This window comes from Oncorhynchus mykiss, chromosome 4 (assembly GCF_057628025.1).
Source record: "Oncorhynchus mykiss isolate SJ-2025 chromosome 4, ASM5762802v1, whole genome shotgun sequence".
In the NCBI taxonomy this organism is placed as follows: domain Eukaryota; kingdom Metazoa; phylum Chordata; class Actinopteri; order Salmoniformes; family Salmonidae; genus Oncorhynchus; species Oncorhynchus mykiss.
In genome coordinates, this window is record NC_143025.1 from 39,545,320 (window position 1) to 39,566,857 (window position 21,538).

Below are 21,538 nucleotides of genomic sequence, written 5' to 3' on the forward strand. Positions count from 1 at the left end.
AGGGAAGGGTAAGATACTTTATTTTAATTTTCCCCCTGCTCATCAAAATGTGACTCATTACGCTAGCTAGCTATTCCCAGAAGGCAATATTTGTCTTAACAATAAGGATATTTTATAGAATAGAAAATAATAGAATTGTTTATTTTTCTGAGAATTAACTTTTTATGGACTGTAAACTGGCTTTCTGGTAATGCGGAAGAGGATACCACCAGACTCAGTGACAGGCTGAGGAGGATTGGGCCCAGACCAGGGCCAGCCTCCTGGAGCTGGAGAGAATCAGCAGAGGTGGCTGCTCGTTGAGAAAAGGCAGGAGATCGATGCCCCGGAGAAGGCCAGAAGCACAAATCTGAAGGAGTTGTCCCAGTTGACGTTCGAGGTAAAGATACTGTGTGTTCCATGGTTATTTTGGTGAACGACCTGTGTCTGTGTTGAAATCACTGCTTTGAAGTTTTGATTTAGACAAACCAAAGTCATTTATTGGGTAAATAGTTCACAGAATTGTGCGGGAGCCAGTGTGTAATTTTATACTCTCTTTTAGAGAACAAGATCGAGATCTCCTCTTAGTCTCCCCTTCTTATAGGGTCAGTGATGACAGTTATTTTGCTGTTGAACCATAAAGAAATGGGATGAAGCAATGTGTCGTTTCTTTTTTTCAGTCAAGTCTTGGTGACCATAGCTATACTTCTGCAGTAGTAACTGAATTAGATATGTTCATCTCTGATCAGTTACGTCAGAGTCCCTTATTGTTTTATGAGAGAACAAGATCAAGCCATTGTCAGTTAGGAAATGCTAACCCTAGGTCATCTAGATCAGTGGTATTCAAAGTCTGGGTCGTGACCCCTAGTGGGATCGCTGGGGAGCTGCAGTGGGGTAACATTTTTGGGGGGTATTTTTTCTTACAATAATCTGTAATCGTAATATTTTGTATGAGACAATATACAAATGTTTTCAAGAGAGATAATTAGAAAAACACTATTTTATTGAGTAAATGTATTTACAGTATTGGTTTTTTTTCATTTTGATAAGGGATTTAAAAAAGAGATGCAATAAATGTAAGATGATTTGTTTATGTAAAAATAGAAACCGATTTTAGGTTGTGTCAGTAGATTTGGGGTGGGGTCGCAAAAACATATTTTAAAGAAAATGGGGTTCCCAGAAATAATGAGGTCCCCTGCTGAAAAAGTTTGAATACCCCTAATCTAGATTGAACACTGTTGCCATCACCGACTGCAGGACCGTGGTTTCAGATTCTCATTTAGAATTTATCAGTGTGGCTGGCTGGGCTATGTAACGTTGGCCCTTATATTAGAAGAGATGAATCGAAAACATTTTAAAGGATCAGGAGGATTGCAATAAACTATAATTCTCTCTCTCTCTCACACACACACACACACACACACACACACACACACACACACACACACACACACACACACACACACACACACACACACACACACACACACACACACACACACACACACACACACACACACACACACACACACACACACACACACACAGAAAGAGAAAGTGGAGAAATCTTAGCCTGATCCTCGTCAAAATATCTCACATTTTCTCCCCTGGCCACTGGGGAGAGGCTAATGGTCTCATATCTCAATATGCTGCTAGGAATCATTCTGGGTATTTTTTGTGTTATTATACTTATTATTATATAAAACTTAAGGGTTTCAAAAAGGTTATTTGGCTGTCCCCATAGCAGAACCCTTTTTGGTTCCAGGTAGAACGCTTTTGGTTTCCATGTAGAACCCTTTTTCCAGATACGGTTCTACATGGAAACTAAAGGGTTCTACCAGCAACCAAAAAGGGCTATTGAAAGGGTTCTCCTGTGGGGACAGCCGAAGAATCCTTTAAGGTTCTCGATAACACTTTTTTCCCCCCCTAAGATTATAGATAACTTATCACTGTAAACTTCTTCTCTCTCTGTGTGAAGAGAGAAATCTGGCCTTTTATATCAGTCTCACGGTCATCCATGTGCGTAGGTAGCTTTATCCAATGAGTTATCAGTATGTATGTCGGTGTTCTTTGAGGCCATGGTGCAGTGTAAGGGGGCAGGCAAGGCCACGGGAGAGTGAGATGAGAGAATGAGTTTTGTTGTAAAAACACTCCTCTTTGAAGATTCACCCAAAGAGCGAGGTCAGGAGAGGTTGCAGTGAGTGAGTGAGTGAGTGAGTGAGTGAGTGAGTGAGTGAGTGAGTGAGTGAGTGAGTGAGTGAGTGAGTGAGTGAGTGAGTGAGTGAGTGAGTGAGTGAGTGAGTGAGTGAGTGAGAGAGAGAGAGAGAGAGAGAGAGAGAGAGAGAGAGAGAGAGAGAGAGAGAGAGAGAGAGAGAGAGAGAGTGTGTGTGTGTACACTGTGTGTCCCTGTGTTGTCTATAAGGTCAAACCAAGAGGTGCACATCACGACTTGAGGACAGGCTGAGGCTCATTAGGTGAACCCACAGGTGGATCTTCTGCTTTCAAGGACTAAAACAGCCTCTCCCTGAGGCAACCTTTACCAATAACACTCAAAAAGTCTCTGAACCATGGAATATGAAGAGAACTCCTGACTGGTTTCCTACAGCGAGTGTGTCACTGTGGGCCTTATGTCATGTAAGGACTAGACTGTCTGTCAGGAGGAAATGTCGCGGCATGTGCCTGTCTCGCCAAGTTAAAACACATCTCATGTGATGACTGAGCTGGTGCTACTGCTGTGAAATAAGGACAAAGATAGATATGTCATGCTTTGTTTTGTTTTTAATTAGAAAAAGTATTTCAGATTTTCAGATACTTGAACACAATATACAATATTATACCATACATTGTGTGAAACATTTAATATGTCCGCCTGCAACTGCAACGCAGTAGGTAGGTATTCAACAGACATATAAAAACCACCTCTCATGCAGATAGTGCTAAGTCTGGCTAGTCACTTGGAAACGACTCAGACCAAAAGCTTGAACATAGATTAACAATGTTATACTGATGACAAATTTTGAATTTCAAAACTGCTAACAAGTTTTGGTCGGATAGAACTAGTTCACATTAGCACGCTCAATTACAAGAAGATCACATTTTTGTAACGATTCATCACGCGGGTGCTCAGAGATATTGTAGCATGCCACCAATAATCCCCTTGAACGACTTCACATATAAGTAAGTACGTGCGAGGTGTGAAGACGAAGACACTTGGTTCTGTGTGCGTCTGTCTTCCTGTTGTTTCTGTCTGCTGCCGTTGAACCAGTAGATCTGAACCCCAAAATCAGCCATCTGCATTCAAAATGTTGTATACAGAGGAGTCTGGTTACTAGCTTACTACAAGCTGCTCAGAGAGTCTTGGTCTGTAGGTCTGATATTGATACCGAGCCTAAGTGATAGGCTACAGTATAAAAGCCACAGCGGGCTTGTATTTATTTTTAGCTCTTCCCAGGTCTCTGTCGTTTAACATATCCTCTATGCGTTGTCAACCTACAGGTTGTGTATATGTCTTGTTAGCTGTTGCTCAGGGCACTCAAACATTTGTGTGAATATATTTACTTAGGATATAATATATATATATAAAAAAAAGGAAACAATATTATAATAAAGAATCTAAAAAAAGACTCCGACACAGAGCCTTGAACACGCTAGACACCACCAACCTCCAGGTAATGCAAGTACATATACATTTAAATAGATTTACACTGACTGAAACAGTATTCTTATGTACAGCTGAAAGTAATAAATACACTGTTATAAACAGCAAAGGACCAACTTGAGCTCTAGTGACAAACAGGAATAGGAGTGTGGAGTCCGGTCAGGCCAGGTGGCAAAGGCCACACGGACGCACACACACTCACTCTCACAAACACACTTTCTGATACTCGTACACGCACTCACACACACTCACTCACTGACACACACGATTGCCATGTAAGTCTGCTGAAGTGAGGGTATAGTCAATAAGGCAGTTGAAGTACCTTTGAGTATGTCAGTAAACCTAAGGGAACAATGGAGGGAGGATTGGTGATATCTGAAAACCAGTCATGGAGACCTATAAGGGAAGATCTACCTAGCAGATTTTCAGGCGTGGATGGTTTTAATGCTGACCCAAAGATACAGTGAATTACACTGTCCGGGGGCCTCTTGGTTTGGTATCTCTGTCACGTAAATCTCTAGATACCCTTCTGTGGGTTATCATCCTATTGTTCTCAAAATAAGCACAAACTCTACAGTTTGTAAGTGCCAAATCTATTCTAAAGATTACATCTAACGGATCAAATCCTGATAAACTCCCCGGGCCGGCCAGGAAATGTGATACAGTTAGCGGGAAGGGAAGAGAGAAAAAAAAAGAATGTTTCGATTGACGTCAATGGGCAGACGCAGCACCTCCTTCAGTTATTCCCTTTTTTGGTGGAGGAAGAAATAGCTGACCTGATTGTTTTAGGGGTCAGAGTCAGGAGTTTGTAAAAAAAAAAAAAACGTGAATAATAGTCACAGCTAACCAAGGTGTGACTGGGCTTCTACACAGGCAGCCGCCTAGCCACCTTTCATCATCTGGCCGGGTCCTTGATTTGTTACAGCATCAGAACCAGGCGGGTTCTGGAATCATTTGGTCGAATAGGATTAATACACAATAGCAGGATACCTTGAGATGGAGCTAGAAATATCCTTCTAACTTGAAGTCTGAGTATTATCAGGATTTGAGCCATGAGGGTAGTGGGGGGGGGGGGGGGGTCCTTCAAGGAGAATGAGGGGAAGCAGATTAGATGGGGAGAAATGGGTTTAATTATTATTTTTTTTGCTGAGTTATAGTGATCTATCTGCCTACCGTTCATCTACAGTGAGGTCAGACACATGAAGCAACAATCTAGCAACAATGTAACATGAATCGTGATTTCCATAGAGAAACATATATGTTGTGCTCGGATTGAAATGGTATCTTGTTGTCGTGTTTTAAGTATTTGATGAGTTTGTCCAAGAACTGTTTGTCTAAGTTAGTTTGATTTCTTCTATTGCCCAATACTAGTAAGGAAGACTGTTCTCTTTGTCTGAGATATAAAAAGGATTTTGCTCTTGAGCTTTCGGATAACTCTTTAGAAAAAAACTAAACATTTCACGTACATACTAAAGTGTGTTCAATAAATAAAAAAAGGATTAAAAAGACAATAGTAAAAAAGACACAGAAAAGTATTTTGACAAATGGTACAGGAAAAAAGTAAACAGTTTTCTCTCTCTATAAAAACACACGTCCATCCGTCAGTAGTTTAAACGCTACCCCTTGACATCCCATTTTCGTTAAAAAGTCACAAGGTACAAAACTTCTCTCAGTAGTAGTGTCAACATTTCAGATGCCAGTCTGGATGGAAAAACAACCGTTTCCCAGATTGGCCAAAGTCCTTCATTTCCTCGAGGCCTGTCCGTTCCGTCAGGTCCAAAATGTTTGCAGCATTTTTCCTGAGAACTTTGTAGCCGCCCCACTGAAACTGTCCCTCTGTCGCCGGCTCCTAACGCAAGTGCAAGGATAGGGTGGGGTTAAACTGACGCCCCATCCGGGCTCAAACTAAGCCCATCGTGGGCTTGTTAAAAAGCACAGCTGCAGGATTTCTCCTGTTTAAAACATGAAACCAACCACCTTCGCGGTGCAGCAGAGCCCATTATGTGTCTGTGGGTGATGCATCGTGGGTAATGATCTCTATGGACGACGTGGGCTCCATGGATTCCTCGGGGTCCTGACAGTCCGAGTAGTCTACCGGAGACCGAGACGCCTCCCCCAGACTATCCTCTTCCTCCTCCTCCTCATCCCCCTGGCTCTGTTCATCTTTCTCTGTACCCTCAGAGTCCTCCTCCTCCAGGGTGAGTTCAAACTGGAACTTGTCTCCCACCTGGCCCCCTTCGCCTCCCTCCTGATCCCCCTGCTCTGTGGCCCAAGGAGGAGAGGGGCTCTGGGGGATCATGCTCTGGTACCAGTTCCTGTTGTCCTCCAGAGTGTCCAGGATGTCCTGGGCGTCAGGGTGAACCAGGTCAGCCCAAGTCTCCCACAGAGGGTGGACAATGTAATCTATGAAGCCCACCTGGAGAGAGGAGAGGGGGAAAAAAAAGGGGTGAGTCAGGAATCAGTGTATGTGTATGCTTGAATGCTATATGTGGGTGTGTGTGTGTGTGTGTGTGTGTGTGTGTATGTGTGTGTCTAATATCATACCTGGCTTTTCTCTACTGAAGCGGTGTGTTTGTCACACATGGGGCTGATCTCCATGCCTCTCTCCCTCTCCCTGTCTCCCTGGTGGAAGAACTCCTCCATGATGCGGTCGGTCCACTGACGGTACAGCTCCAGGGACTTGGTCGGGTTACTCAGGTCAGCACAGTGAACCATGTTCCTCAGCACCTGATGGAGAGACGGACGGAGAGAAGAACCGTTAGAGAGGGAGAAGTAGGAGGGAGTGATATGGGGTGATAGGGGAGAAGGAGAGGGGAAGACAAATTGAGGCAGTGAACAGGGTTGGAGAGAGGGGAGGAGGCAGAGGAAGATGAAGAAGCAGAGGTCATCCCAGTGGGAGGCCATCTTTCAAAACAAAAAAAATAGATATACCCCTTTTTCCTTCCCAATTTCGTGGTATCCAATTGGTAGTTACAGTCTTTGTCTCATCGCTGCAACTCCCGTACGGACTCGGGGGAGGCGAAGGTCGAGGGCCGTGCGTCCTCCGACACACGACCCAGCCAAGCCGCACTGCTTCTTGACACAACGCTCCCTTAACCCGGAAGCCAGCCGCACTAATGTGTCGGAGGAAACATCTTACACCTGGTGTCCTTTTCAGTGTGCATTGAGCCCGGGCCCGCCACAGAAGTTGCTAGTGCGCAATGGGACAAGAACATCCCTGCTGTCCAAACCCTCCCCTAACTCGGACGACACTGGGCCAATTATGCGCCGCCCCATGGGTCTGGACTTGAACCAGGATCTGTAGTGGCACAGCTAGCACTATGATGTAGTGCATTAGACCACCGCGCCATTCGGGAGGCCAGTGGGAGGCCACCTTAATGACACTAATTAGAGCTATTACAATACAAATAGGGAGAGGAGAAGGGTCTGGAAGAGACCGGACGACGACCAGGATAAACCCACCTGTATTCTGTCGGTGTAGTTGTCCAGCAGCAGGACCCCAGAGCTGGTCACCTTCTTGGTCTCCACCATGGTCTTCAGGTCCGCTAACAGACTCATGTGCTTGGACATGTCAGTGGCCAGGACCATGTCGATGACCATCTTCCTCAGGCTCTGCCTCTGCTTCTTGGTCAGGTTCTGGAAGATGTCACAGTTGTCCCCCTGGAGCAGCTTGAAGCCCACAGCCAGGTGGTGGTTCTCTAAGACGGACTCGTCGTTGTACATCAGGGCCAGCTCAGAGTCTGGGGAAGACAGAGGAGAGTGAGTCACTTGGTCAGCACTACGTCGATGAATATGGATATGGCTATACATTATGGATATATTATTCCCAGTGGAGGTATGCAGTAAACAGGTGTAGTAGAGAGACCCACTGGTATTGATGAGGAACTGGTTGGACACCCCCGGGTGGTCGACATCGTGGATGGCTGCAGCAAAGATGGCCGCCAAGATCTCCAGATCGCTGAAGACCGCCTGCGTTGAAAGGGAGAGGATCCGGGGTTTAGAATGTCTCAAGTGAGAGAAAAAAACTCAAAGCAACAGGCACAGAGAACAGCTCATCTCAGCGCAGCCCACTCTCATTGATTCCTATGGCCCGGTGTGCGCTATCGCTAACAGCCAACGTCGTGGAAAAAAAACACTGCGCTGGCCTACATTAGCAAGGTGGCTAGCTTATGTTAACTTTGTCTCTCTATAGGCACTCAGCCATAGTGGTTTGACACTGGGTGTGCTGGCTTTAAGAGCGGGGCCATAATCAGGATGGATGGAGGGATGGGGTGAATGTATAAAAAGAAGAGTGGCTTGTGACGCGTTGAGGGCTGGGTCGTGCTGTTAGACTGCGTCATGGATGAGGTTCCACTGTATTTATAGAACCACGGAGGGAAAGGAGCTGTGAGAACGAACAGATTGTGTGGCGGGAGTGAGAGAGAGAGTGAGGGAGGGGGGAGGGGGGGCAAGGAGAGAGGGAGAAAAGGAGGAAAACTAATGGTTTATGTCTACAGGTTGAGGGAAGATGACTTTGGGAGCATGCTCGGGAAGGTGCTCAAGTTTGAACTTAAAAACCCGGGGAAGATTTACGATAGGACTCATAGGTTGGGGCGGGAGTACGGCGAGCGCACACTAAGGCCGGAGTTCAATGAGCTCAGATGGGTGTGGGATGGTGAAGCAAGGGCAGGGTGTGGGGCTCGGATTTCTTCCCGAGGGACTTAAGCTTACGTCGAGGGCAGGGGTGGAGAGCAGGATGTGTGTGGACTGGGCCACGTCTGCCGCGTGGAGGCTGTTGTGGTAGGCCACGTCTCCATGGTAGTGGTCCTCCAGGGTCATCATGTACGCCACAAACGTCTCCGTCGGGATCTTAAACGTCTTCAGCAGGTCTCTCTCCTGCAGGGGACACGAGGATATGAGTCAGTACTGTTTTCCGTCCAAAACGTACAGCTGTAACATATTGTGTGTGTGCGTGTGCCCGCCTGCCATGCATATGTGTGCATGTGGGGGTGTGTGCGCGTGTGTAGGAGCCAGTTATAACGTACCTGGAAGATGGCATACATGATACAGGTGAGCGGTCTATGTTCGGAGTACTCGGACACGGTGAAGATGTTCAACCCCCACTTATTCAGATCCTCCAGCTCCTTGGAGAGCATATCCTCCTTGTCCGTCTTGACCCCGAACCGTGAGATGGAGGAGCTGGAGAGGGAGGGTCCGTGAGAGACCTTCTTCACTCCACTGATCTGAGTCATCATCAGCTGCTGCTTCTTCTTCTCCCGGCCGGCCTTCTCCTTGGGCGTCACCGACGGCATGTCCATGTCGTTCTGTTTGTCTGGAGAGAAGAGAGAGAGAGAAAACAGGGGGGGGGTTAGGATACTCCGTGTCATTCTGTACATGTTTGTGCGTGTGTGTGTGTGAGCACAGAGAGAAGGGCAAAAGAGGAGAGGAGGGAAAGGGGAGTGAGATGACCCGTTCACTTTCACTTCCCCTGCCAGAGAACATTTGGTTTAGTGAGGTCATTGCAATGAACTCTGCCTGTGAACCGGGTCCCAGGTGCACTGGTCTGGATGCACCTGTACAGGCTAAAAGGAAAGAATAGACTCATTCATCCATCCTTCTTGTTCTCCTTCCTCCCTCGTCCGTCTGGATCACCTGCTACGTCCCCTCTGTAACGCGTTCTCTCTGTGGTCCTTTCTCTCCCCTGCTCGGCTCCTGCTCCCTTGACTCAAAAAGGCCATACGTTGATAATACCACCGAGACAATCCCATTGAGAAGCAAAGGGGTAAAGAAGGTCCCGAATGTTCCACATGCACATCTCCCGGAGGTGTTTTACATCTCTAAGGCAAAGGGGAGGGGGGGGGGGGGGCTGTACCCCCTCTCACCCAGTGCTCTTAACCCCACATGTTTGAGATATCACATCCTCTAGTGGTGTGGTATATAGCTCTTTACAGTATACGCCCACTCCTCTGCAGTCGACCCTCTCACAGCTGAACTATCCTGCCCTCCCTCCGCTGAGAGTTATTCAATTACCACTGCTGTAATTCAAATAATCACTGTCACTCTACCCCCCCCCCCCCCTCTCTCTCCCTCTTTCCTCCTTCAGTCATTATAGAGACTGGGCGATTAAGCATTCTGTAAAGTGACGTGTGGGGAAACAGGGGGAAGAGCAACACACTGGGTCCTGTAGTTCATTATCACCGTCATTATCACCAGTGAAGCGATGTCTACTAGCTGCTCAGACACGCCACTGAGCCCACTCTCCTATTCACATACACACAGAATGGACCAGAACTCTGTGAATGGAAGGGGAAGTAGGTTGTTGTCATAGACATAGAATGTCGTTCTATTTTTCAATGGGTTTTGTATGGACCCTCACATAATGGCCTCTGTCTGTCTGTCTGTCTGTCTGTCTGTCTGTCTGTCTGTCTGTCTTTCTGTCTGTCTGTCTGTCTGTCTGTCTGTCTGTCTGTCTGTCTGTCGGAAGTGGTTTTGCTAATTCACCGCTTTTCATGCAGGTGGAGTGTTGACATGACCTCTTTCCTCTGAGGCCCAGACTAGACTGTCACGTCTCTCTCTCCCATCTCTCGCTTCCCCCTCTCTCTATTTCTCACACATTTATTCTTCTGAAATGCTGAATCCCCTCTAGCCCGTTCCATATTATGCTCAGATGCGAGAGAGAGAGAGAGAGAGAGAGAGAGAGAGAGAGAGAGCACATGTGTGAGGGTGGATTTGGGCTTTTAATGAGTTCTGCCTGGCTGTTACTGTGGTAGCGAGCTGGACAGAGCCCTGTCCGCCAGGTGTCCACCATCATCTCCAACCCACAGTCCCTCAGGGATGAGTTGCCCAATATGATGCACTCACTTAAAGGGATCAACCAGAGGATTAACAAGGTGTCCCAGGACTTGACAATATGAACAACAACATGGGTGGAACATGATGTCTGTGTGTGTTGTAGAGAGGGAGATTTGAATAAGACAGCCGTAAATGTCAACCATTTTATCCCCTTGCCTTTGTTTTGTCTATATATTTTTTTATGACCCCCTTTTCCTCCCCAATTTCGTGGTGTCCAATTGGTAGTTACAGTCTTGTCTCATCGCTGCAACTCTCGTATGGACTCGGGAGAGGCGAAGGTCGAGAGCCGTGCCTCTCGAAACACAACCCAACCAAGCCGCACTGCTTCTTGACACAGTGCCCACTTAACCCGGAAGCCAGCCGCACCAATGTGTCAGAGGAAACACAGTACACCAGGCGATCGTGTCAGTGTGCCCTGCGCCCAGTACACCACAGGAGTCACTAGTGCGCCAAGAGACAAGGACATCCCTGCTGGCCAAACCCTCCCCTTAACCCGGACGACGCTTGGCCGATTGTGCACCGCCCCATGGGTCTCCCGGTACCCGGCCGGCAGCGACAGAGCCTGGACTCGAACCCAGCATCTCTAGTGGCACAGCTTGCGCTGCGATGCAGTGCCTTAGACCACTGCGCCACTCGGGAGGCCCTGCCTTTGTCTTCTAAAGAAACAATGAACTGTAACATAATTAGAAATATCATCCCAGTCAGTGGTGAGCTCAGTACAAAAAAACTCCCAGTGCTTTCCTCTGCTTCTCTTTCCCATATTAACAGCCAACCAGCTCCAGCTCTAACCCACTCTCACAGGGAACTATGGAGCGGTAGAAAGGTAGAAACTCCCATCTCCCATCTGCGTCTGATCTACGCACTCACTTCCTCAGGCATGGAGAGATGGGGGGAGCGAGGAGGGATGGGGGCAAAGAAAGCGAGAGACACATTAACATGGGGATGAGTCACTGAATGGGCTGCTCAGTTTTCATGAGGGGGTTCCACCGTGCCCCCGCCGCACCTCTACTGCGGAACACCGGTCCCTCCATCTCTCCCCATTTCCCCCCTCCCAATCTCTCCCCCATCTTCTCTCGCTCAAGACGCTGCAGTGGGAGAATCCCATCCACTTTCGACTAAATAGGACTGGATTCGGATGGCGGCGCATCACACATGGTACAGGACGCCATGGACGACCGTATTGTCCTTTCTCTTCAATCACACTGTGTCCCAAAAGGCACCCTATTGCGTATGTAGCGCACTATATAATGAACAGGGTGCATTTTGGGAGGCATCCACAGAGTCACGACTGGAACCTCCAACTACCCCTCTCTCTCTCTCGCAATCTGTCTATCCACCGGCTCTAATGTTGCCTGGAAATCTCAGCTGTCAATCAACCAGCAGCAGAGGCACCTCACTATGAAGTGCGTCGCCAGCGAACCATCTCAAAGCTTCAAGCTTTTCCTCTCTGATTTGGTTTGGATAGGCATTTAGAGGGGCAGGACGTGTCATAAACAGATCAACCAGAGTCGATGCAGTGTTTTGCAGTGCACGCCAGCAACAAGCAGACAGCCAGCCTCAGCCAGACAAAATGGAGGGGGAACCCCACAGACACACTGCGGTATACTGCACACATATATGCATCTGTGTGGGTGTATTAAAATGTGTTTTAAGAGGGCTATAAGAAGTGGGTGGGAACAGTCAGGCATCAAAAGCAAATGAATTGGGGTTCCCAAACCCGGTCCTGGGGCCCCCGCTGGGTGCACGTTTTGTTTTTTGCCCTAGCACTACACAGCTGATTCAAATAACCAACTCATCATCAAGCGTTGATCATTTGAATCAGCTGTGTAGTGCTAGGGTAAAAACCAAAATGTGCACCCAGCGGGGGCCCAGGACCGAGTTTGTGAAACGCTGACCAAATGAGAGAGAGAGAGTGTGTGTGTGTGTGTGTGTGTGTGTGTGTGTGTGTGTGTGTGTGTGTGTGTGTGTGTGTGTGTGTGTGTGTGTGTGTGAGATCAGGGCTTTACCTAGGAAGGTGTTGGAGATGAACTCGGACACCTGGTTGCCGGAGCGACTCATCTCTGATAGGTGTGTCAGCTCCCGATTCAACATTCTCTTGAACTGGGGAAAATAAGAGGGGGAAAAGGTCAGGATCCTGGAAACTACCGGAAAACCTGGAAGAAATGATGGTGCTGGAAGATTCCATGGAAAAAAACATTACTGTATGCTCAGTCGAGCTTTATACAAACATTAAACAAAATCTCGAAACAAATCTCGAGACATTACACAGAATCAGTCCAAAAGGGAGTTGGAAAATAACAATTGGATTGTTTTCATATAACAACTAAAACCCCCTGAGCATCCTATTATACAGTGCAGATTCATCTGGTTTCACGTTCATGCTTTATGGTTCATATTGCAAGGGGACATTCTGCTAATCTGCAATGTATAAAACCCTGTATTATTATACAGTCTATGAGGAAAACCGTGCATAACGACACAGGATCTGCATGGGAATGTGGGGAAGCACCCCCACTGCAGCAGCATCTGTCTGTGTATGTTTTTCAGAGAGAGAGAGAGAGAGAGAGAGAGAGAGAGAGAGAGAGAGAGAGAGAGAGAGAGAGAGAGAGAGAGAGAGAGAGAGAGAGAGAGAGAGAGAGAGAGAGAGAGAGAGAGAGAGAGAGAGAGAGAGAGAGAGAGAGAGAGAGAGAGAGAGAGAGAGAGAGAGAGAGAGAGAGAGAGAGAGAGAGAGAGAGAGAGAGAGAGAGAGAGAGAGAGAGAGAGAGAGAGAGAGAGAGAGAGAGAGAGAGAGAGAGAGAGAGAGAGAGAGAGAGAGAGAGAGATCTCTAGCCCCATCCACAGAAACGCTATTCTGTTTTGAAGAGCTGCAGGCAAGATGGAGACGCAGCCCAGCTAAATAACACCAGTTCTGTTCTACGACCACAACCCAACTACACAGCTCTAGAACACAGAGACCACCAAAAATACTACAACAGCTCAAACACCAAAACACAGAGTAATGTCATGTTATCCCAAGCAGCAATGTGAGCTAATGGCACAAAACACACCTTAATGTAACCCCAAGACACAGACAACAGGTAGTTCACTTCAGGCATTTTGGACCCCGTTTTTCCCTCCCTACAGGACAGAGAGCCAGCAGCAGCAACGGCCGTAGCAGCACTGTAATCCACCGCGGTAAAATAGAGTGAGGCAGATGAACGGATTCCTTTAGTGCTAAAAAAAAAAAAAATCCCCCTCTTCTCTCCTCTTCTCTGCTCCCTTGGTGTTGTGGCTCAACGGCTAATAGAACAGTTAGATAAAGATGACTGGTCGCTCTCTCTCTCAGCAGACGTCTCAGTGAGGGTCTCCATGTCTAGGTAAGAAGAGAGGGGAGCAGGCTAGGTGTTGGAGCCAGGGTAAGGAGCTCCGTCTTGGGCTAGGAGATCCACAGAGCTGGGCGGCAGCTGGAGCTATGGAGTTATGAGCTAGATCTGAGCTAGGGGGGGGCTCTGAGCACGGCTGAATAATAGACAAGGGGAGGAGGGAAAAAACACTGGGATGGAGAGAGGACTAGGAGAAGAACTGCGATGCTCATCTGACTGGAGTGGGGGGGGGGGGGGGGGACTTCCTCTGCTGTATTCATCTAACTCCACTCTCACTGCTGCAGCTCTCTCCCTCCCTCATTTCTCTCTCTCTCGGTCCCCCCCCCTGCTTTTAGTCTACCATCCCCAGCAACATGCTGCACACAGCGCACATGATTTGACAGAAAGCGGAGCAAAGCAGAGCGAAGGGGGGGGGGGGGGAGCCCCCAGCAGCACAGCCCGGCAGTGGGGAGGGGTAGGAATGGGAGCCAGGGATACAGGATACAGGAGCTCTCTTCTTCTCTATCCTCCTCTCCTCTCTTCCCCCTCCTCTCCTCTGCAGCCCTGCCACTGCAGATAACCCACTTCCCTCCTCCCTGACATAAGCAAGGATGAGGAAAGCCTCTATTTCTTATCTGTCTGCCAGAGGACCACAGACTAGTGCTGCCATTCAGCCATTTTTAATACAGTATTTGAGGGAGGCATGGGGGATTGCATGTATAAATGTACCTTACGCAGAAGTGGGTGAAATGAGAAGGAAGGGCACAGTTTCTCTCTTTCTATTGCCTGACATGTGTCAGCAGGACCACAGTGGCTGTTCATTATCCACAGCCCATAATAACATGAGAGGTTGTCAGGGTATCCGTGGCAGGCTATTTTTACACAACCGTGGAGCGGGAGAAAAGCGAGAGAAAACACCAAAGAGAGAGAATGGTAGATAATTGCATCCTTCACCAATTTGGGTTGACATCAGATCAGCCCCCAACTCTCTCTCTCTCTCTCTCTCCCTCTTTCCTCCACTCTGTCTGTGTACGCCAATTACCAGAACATCCCAACGCCATGGCAACAGTGTCACGTGACCAGAGAGAGTGGTGCGGCTGGCTGGCTGGCTGCTGTTTCAGCGAGAGGTTTCCCCCTCCGAACACTAGCGAGGCAGCCCCGCCGTCACGAGGACACACCAGTGGTTCAACTGCTGAGTGAAAAGCACTAGTTCCTCCCCTCTTTCATTCCACCTCTCCCTCACTCTCAGCCACTTACATGTCAATTTCTCTCACTGCTGCCACTTCCCAACAGTGTCATTAATCTTGGTCTCTCTCCCGCCCTCCTACGATCAATGGGGTTGGCTGCCCTTGGAGGAGCAGATGTAAACAAGCAAACAGACAGGCAAAGGCCGGAGGCCATCCGCAAAAAGCTATCATTTCAACTGACTGTGTAATTGGGATGCGTGTTATTTGAAATGGAACCAGGCCTATTCAGGAAGACCTCAATATAGTTTCAGTTATCTTTCCTCCTCGGCAAGGCTTCTCATTGCTTGTCGTGAAACAATCCCCCAGTACGGCGAGAGGACTATCCACGATTGTGAAACTGAGTGTTCTCATGTCAGCGCTCGTCTGTAGGAAACGGCAGGAAAAACCTTCCCAGGAGTCTCCGATGAGCGAGCGGAACACTGCGCTGGGAATGATGGGGCGAGAGGAGTGTCCAGATGATCCTCCTGTTGCAGAGACGGGCGAACCAGAGAAAGGGAGGAGGGTGGCGGAAAGGATCCTCCTGTTGCAGAGACGGGCGAACCAGAGAAAGGGAGGAGGGTGGCGGAAAGGATCCTCCTGTTGCAGAGACGGGCGAACCAGAGAAAGGGAGGAGGGTGGCGGAAAGGATCCTCCTGTTGCAGAGACGGGCGAACCAGAGAAAGGGAGGAGGGTGGCGGAAAGGATCCTCCTGTTGCAGAGACGGGCGAACCAGAGAAAGGGAGGAGGGTGGCGGAAAGGATCCTCCTGTTGCAGAGACGGGCGAACCAGAGAAAGGGAGGAGGGTGTCGGAAAGGAAAGGGAGACAAAAAAATATAAGACATGAGAAGAAGCCCTCGTTATATAATACACTGCATACGACATAATATGAGGACTATAACAGCGGGGGATGTCTCTGCGAGGTGGTGGAGAAAGGAACAAGCGCAGCTAAAACAACGACACTGCCGCCTCCGCTCCTCAGGACTCAACAACAGCTCTACTGAACACACAGCACTTGTCACATCCCTATCCCATAAACACACCCCAGCCCATATACACCCTAACCCAGAAACACACCCTATCCCATAAACACACCCCAGCCCATTTACACACCCTAACCCAGAAACACACCCTATCCCATAAACACACCCCAGCCCATTTACACACCCTATACCATATACACACCCCAGCCCATATACACACCCCAGCCCATATACACACGCCAGGCAATATACACACCCCAGCCCATATACACACGCCAGCCCATATACACACCCCAGCCCATATACACACCCTAGCCCATATACACACCCCAGCCCATATACAGTGCCTTGCGAAAGTATTCGGCCCCCTTGAACTTTGCGACCTTTTGCCACATTTCAGGCTTCAAACATAAAGATATTTATATTTTTTTATTTTTTTTATTTTTTTATTTTTTTATTTTTTTGTGAAGAATCAACAACAAGTGGGACACAATCATGAAGTGGAACGACATTTATTGGATATTTCAAACTTTTTTAACAAATCAAAAACTGAAAAATTGGGCGTGCAAAATTATTCAGCCCCCTTAAGTTAATACTTTGTAGCGCCACCTTTTGCTGCGATTACAGCTGTAAGTCGCTTGGGGTATGTCTCTATCAGTTTTGCACATCGAGAGACTGACATTGCTTCCCATTCCTCCTTGCAAAACAGCTCGAGCTCAGTGAGGTTGGATGGAGAGCATTTGTGAACAGCAGTTTTCACTTCTTTCCACAGATTCTCGATTGGATTCAGGTCTGGACTTTGACTTGGCCATTCTAACACCTGGATATGTTTATTTTTGAACCATTCCATTGTAGATTTTGCTTTATGTTTTGGATCATTGTCTTGTTGGAAGACAAATCTCCGTCCCAGTCTCAGGTCTTTTGCAGACTCCATCAGGTTTTCTTCCAGAATGGTCCTGTATTTGGCTCCATCCATCTTCCCATCAATTTTAACCATCTTCCCTGTCCCTGCTGAAGAAAAGCAGGCCCAAACCATGATGCTGCCACCACCATGTTTGACAGTGGGTATGGTGTGTTCAGGGTGATGAGCTGTGTTGCTTTTACGCCAAACATAACATTTTGCATTGTTGCCAAAAAGTTAAATTTTGGTTTCATCTGACCAGAGCACCTTCTTCCACATGTTTGGTGTGTCTCCCAGGTGGCTTGTGGCAAACTTTAACCGACACTTTTTATGGATATCTTTAAGAAATGGCTTTCTTCTTGCCACTCTTCCATAAAGGCCAGATTTGTGCAATACACGACTGATTGTTGTCCTATGGACAGAGTCTCCCACCTCAGCTGTAGATCTCTGCAGTTCATCCAGAGTGATCATGGGCCTCTTGGCTGCATCTCTGATCAGTCTTCTCCTTGTATGAGCTGAAAGTTTAGAGGGACGGCCAGGTCTTGGTAGATTTGCAGTGGTCTGATACTCCTTCCATTTCAATATTATCGCTTGCACAGTGCTCCTTGGGATTTTTAAAGCTTGGGAAATCTTTTTGTATCCAAATCCGGCTTTAAACTTCTTCACAACAGTATCTCGGACCTGCCTGGTGTGTTCCTTGTTCTTCATGATGCTCTCTGCCCTCTGTGTGTGCTGCATCCCTACTGCATCTCTCCCCCTCCTCCCCTCTCTCTCAGTGTTGATCTGTTTAGGTATCCACCACCCAAGGTTGTCTCTATGAATCTCTATGAGCTGACTGTAAATGAGAATGAGAGTTGATGTTAATATTTGATGATCTGAGTGTTGATGCTTCATTCAGATATGCTGTGGCCTCTGACACAGAGAATGGGCTCAGAGAGGTCTGTCGGAAGCTCTCTCTCTCTCTCTCTTCTCGCTCTCTCTCTACTCTAATCTTCGGTCTCTCACCCCCCTGCCTCCCTCCCCTCTAGCTGCAAGGGGTGGGGGAGATCCAGCAGGGAGCTGCTGTGTTTCCCAGAAGCCTTTGCAGCAGAGCCAGTATAGAACTGCATGGTGATTGCATTTCGTTGTGAAAAAAGTCCCTCCATTCAGATTTGATCCTATAGGACAGGACACAGTGGATAGCAGTCAGGCATACAGACAGGCAGGCATACAATCAAGCAAACAGACAGACCGACAGGCAGGCAGGCATACAGACAGGCAGGCATACAATCAAGCAAACAGACAGACCAACAGGCAGGCAGACAGACCGACAGGCAGGCAGGCAGACGGGAAGACCGGCAGATAGGGATGTACAGGACAGTGCATGTCTTGTGGCATCTTTTGAAATGACTTGAGTTTATAACACCACTGATGGCCACAGAGGATCTCCAAAACTCAAAATGTAATTTCATGTCCTCTTTCCGCCACTAGTGGACACTGTGTCCTCATATTGTCAGCTGAACAGACTAACAGTTAGTCCACTGCTTAACTTCTCAGCTAAGTTAACTTTGTTGAATTTGACACTACTTCCATAGAAGTGAAAATATGACTCCGGCTCAAGATGGGGAATTTGCAGAGCAAAATAGCACGGTTTTATCAAACGTCATGCAATAGTATGATTTTAAACCGCATACGACTTCGGTGCCGGGTAATCTTATTAAGTTGCGCTTGATTCCCCGGCCTTGGCAAACATATGGCGCACAGGGATTACACAGTGGTTATGATGGGGCAACATAGACAGTGACATGTGTTTCCTCAGGGACGAGGGCAGTAAGCTTAGAGACCAACCCCACAGAGCCTGAATCCACATTACCTCTGACGACTCGCAAGCGACTGGCTCTGGCTGCGATGGCAACGTGTGTCTGTGTGTGTGTGTGTGCGCGTGCGTAAGAGTGTCTGCACGTGTGCACATAGGCATGCCGTCATTAGCCCACAAACAAGATCATCAGAGGAACTGGCGAACTGCATGATACAAGAGAAAGGGGGAAATAGATGATTAAAGAGAAAAAGAGAGGCGGAACAAATAAAGAAACAAGACAAGGCATATCACTCAAATCTGACACCGGGTTGAATGTCCCGTCAGTGCAGGCTGTCAGAGAGCTCCGGGTGGTTTTCACTTGTGTTTGGCAGCCCCATCTCAACCTACAGAGAGATCCGTTAAGATACGCTGCACTAAACCCACTCATCGTGGCCTTTAGACGTAGGAGTTCAACACCGCCGCCTCACCGTATTCAATGGCAGATGTCGACTCTTTCACAAATCTGACAAGAAACCACCTCATGGCTCACGGGGGCATTGGCAGGTGGTATTAGCAAGAGATGGAAGCACCACGTTTCGAGCAGGCCACTTTCCTCGTTCACTCAAACAACTTGGTTTGGAGACATGCAGATTCTCCGGATAAACGGAATGATGGAGGACATTTCAGAGAACAACAACAACGTCCTTGAAGCTAGAATCCATGTTACGTCCATTTTATTTTTTTTTTTTTTTTAGTTCAAACTGTTGTACCCAATCAGAACCCAAAATAGAAGCTTGTCATACTTCAATTTTTGTATACAAAGTAAATGCAAGCAAACACTGTATAGCCTCAAAACATAGTTCAAACGACCATTTTGATATCATGGATGATCAGTGATTGGCAGCGTAACTCTTGCTTTGAATTATTTGAGAATGGGTACATTTCTCCACAACCATCCCTAATATTTTTTTATTTATTTTTACCTAAACAAAGGTGGGGTGACGGCTTTGTTATTCTATCAATTCAGATTGAAATATATTCCATGAACATTGAAAAGCTAAAGTAAACTTTAAGCAACTCCAGCAAACAGCTGTCTCACAACTCTCAAAAGGACTCAAAAAGTCTACGTTAATATTTCACTGATAAAAATGTATCAGTGAACACTGAAAGCCATAGCACAGAAACTCAACTGACAGACCCACAAAGACTATCTGCAGGGCACTGGCAGCCCAATTCAGACAAAGCATCCACGACTGCAGCTTTGACCAGTGGTGCGCTCTGCTGTCGTAAGTCCAGTCATGACAAAGGACCAGCATTACATCCATTAATATTGGTGTCCTTCTCAAAATCTTACCAAATAGCCCAAGTGTACACAAACTATAATTATATAAAGACTTGCAGGCAGAGAAATAACTTTCCCCAAGACTTGGTTAAAAGCAGCATAAAATAAAACTCAACTCGGTATAGGCCTACCATACAGCAATGGCAAAACCCCAAAGCAACCGCATATGATGCGGAAAAATAACTTAAGTTTTCAGTATGAATACGCCAATACATTTCCACCCCAAAATAGATCAGAAAAGTCCATTTAAAAGCTTCAAAATAGGAAAAAGCTTCAACAAGTAAGCAATTCCAAAAGAATTTGAACTTTACCTTTCTCCAACCGTTCAGTTTCCCCAACTTTCTCTCTTTCTTTTCCAGGCAGCAGGCTCCCATCTTGTGTGTATGAGCAGCTTGGTTGGGTTTAGTCCTGCAGAGTGCCGGGGCTCGCGGAAGCAGCGTCTGTATGTACTGAAACTGTGAGTAAGGGCCAAGCCTCAGACTCTGACGTGGGGAGGGTGAGGAAACGCGATAGCTCTACTGACTCACTTTGAGTTGGGTGCTCGGGCTTGCCTACTCTTATCGCGAGGGAGCTGGGTGTGTGAGTGCGTGTGTGACTTCTGCTCAACGCACACACACACACACACACACACACACACACACACACACACACACACACACACACACACACACACACACACACACACAGTTCTGCCTCTCTCCCCCTGACAGTCTACTGCCTGTTCTCTAACCCAGAGTTGCAGCAGCCAGCATCAGGGTAGCATTGTTTACACTGTCAGTACACTGCTAACAATATCATGATCATTCTGATATTCCTGTTGTCAGTCCAAACAGTGCGTTTCCTTGAAAAGCAGATTCAAAGTAAATAAAATGATAACCTACCTCTCCTGATTTGACCTGTTGAAACTAATAGTGAGAGTTTGAAACCCTGACTCGGGGGGAAAAAGGAACAGTCAAACTTCTAATTGTTCTTGACTCCTACACGGAAGATGCAAGTCTGAGCAAGAGCACATCACTTACAGGCAATCCGATACAGTCATAGAGCCAGACAGACAGACAGACACGGACAAAGTTCGATGCACTTTACCTTGGGTGTTTTACCGGAATCAGTCTAAATGTCAGAACTGAAGACTTTCACCGCCCTTTACTTAGGTTTCAAATGCTGTCAGATCTTCAAGAATGTTGTCTCCAACGTCATCTGAAACCGTATTCTAAGACACATTTGTATTCTCTTCATGACAGTGAATGCAGCTGGCATCATGCTCAATGCTACTCTGTGAAAGTTGTCTACATTAAAAAATACACTTCAGTGTACAGTACAAGCAAGGCAAAGGAGACGGTCTTGATCCAGTGTCTCGACCACGCACAAAGACGGTTCAATGGGGTCAGTGGGGTATCTAACGGTACAGAAACAATGGATTTTAAGATAACCTCTCCCTACCGTGTGTTGGACTACGGGTCTGGCCTATGAGTGGGGCGGCAGGGTAGCCTAGTGGTTAGAGCGTTG

General features: G+C 47.3%; 1 protein-coding gene across 4 annotated transcripts in view; it reads right to left on the bottom strand.

Moving 5' to 3' along the window:
* Nucleotides 1-2,736: 2,736 nt before the first annotated feature.
* The window catches only part of LOC110521793 (3',5'-cyclic-AMP phosphodiesterase 4B), a 304,641-nt gene continuing 285,839 nt past the window's right edge, over nt 2,737-21,538 (bottom strand). For 2 of the 4 annotated variants that reach the window (XM_090231987.1, XM_036969410.2), the window contains 7 exons: nt 12,472-12,565; nt 8,659-8,945; nt 8,345-8,509; nt 7,504-7,603; nt 7,097-7,374; nt 6,179-6,361; nt 2,737-6,050 (listed from right to left, as the gene is read on the bottom strand). In XM_090231987.1, coding sequence (XP_090088113.1) covers nt 5,634-6,050; nt 6,179-6,361; nt 7,097-7,374; nt 7,504-7,603; nt 8,345-8,509; nt 8,659-8,945; nt 12,472-12,565 — 1,524 coding nt within the window. In that variant the 3' untranslated portion in view covers nt 2,737-5,633. Of the gene's footprint in view, nt 6,051-6,178; nt 6,362-7,096; nt 7,375-7,503; nt 7,604-8,344; nt 8,510-8,658; nt 8,946-12,471; nt 12,566-13,512; nt 14,047-20,343; nt 21,500-21,538 lie in introns of those variants that run through there. The other 2 variants (XM_036969411.2, XM_036969412.2) reach the window with 2 other exon arrangements.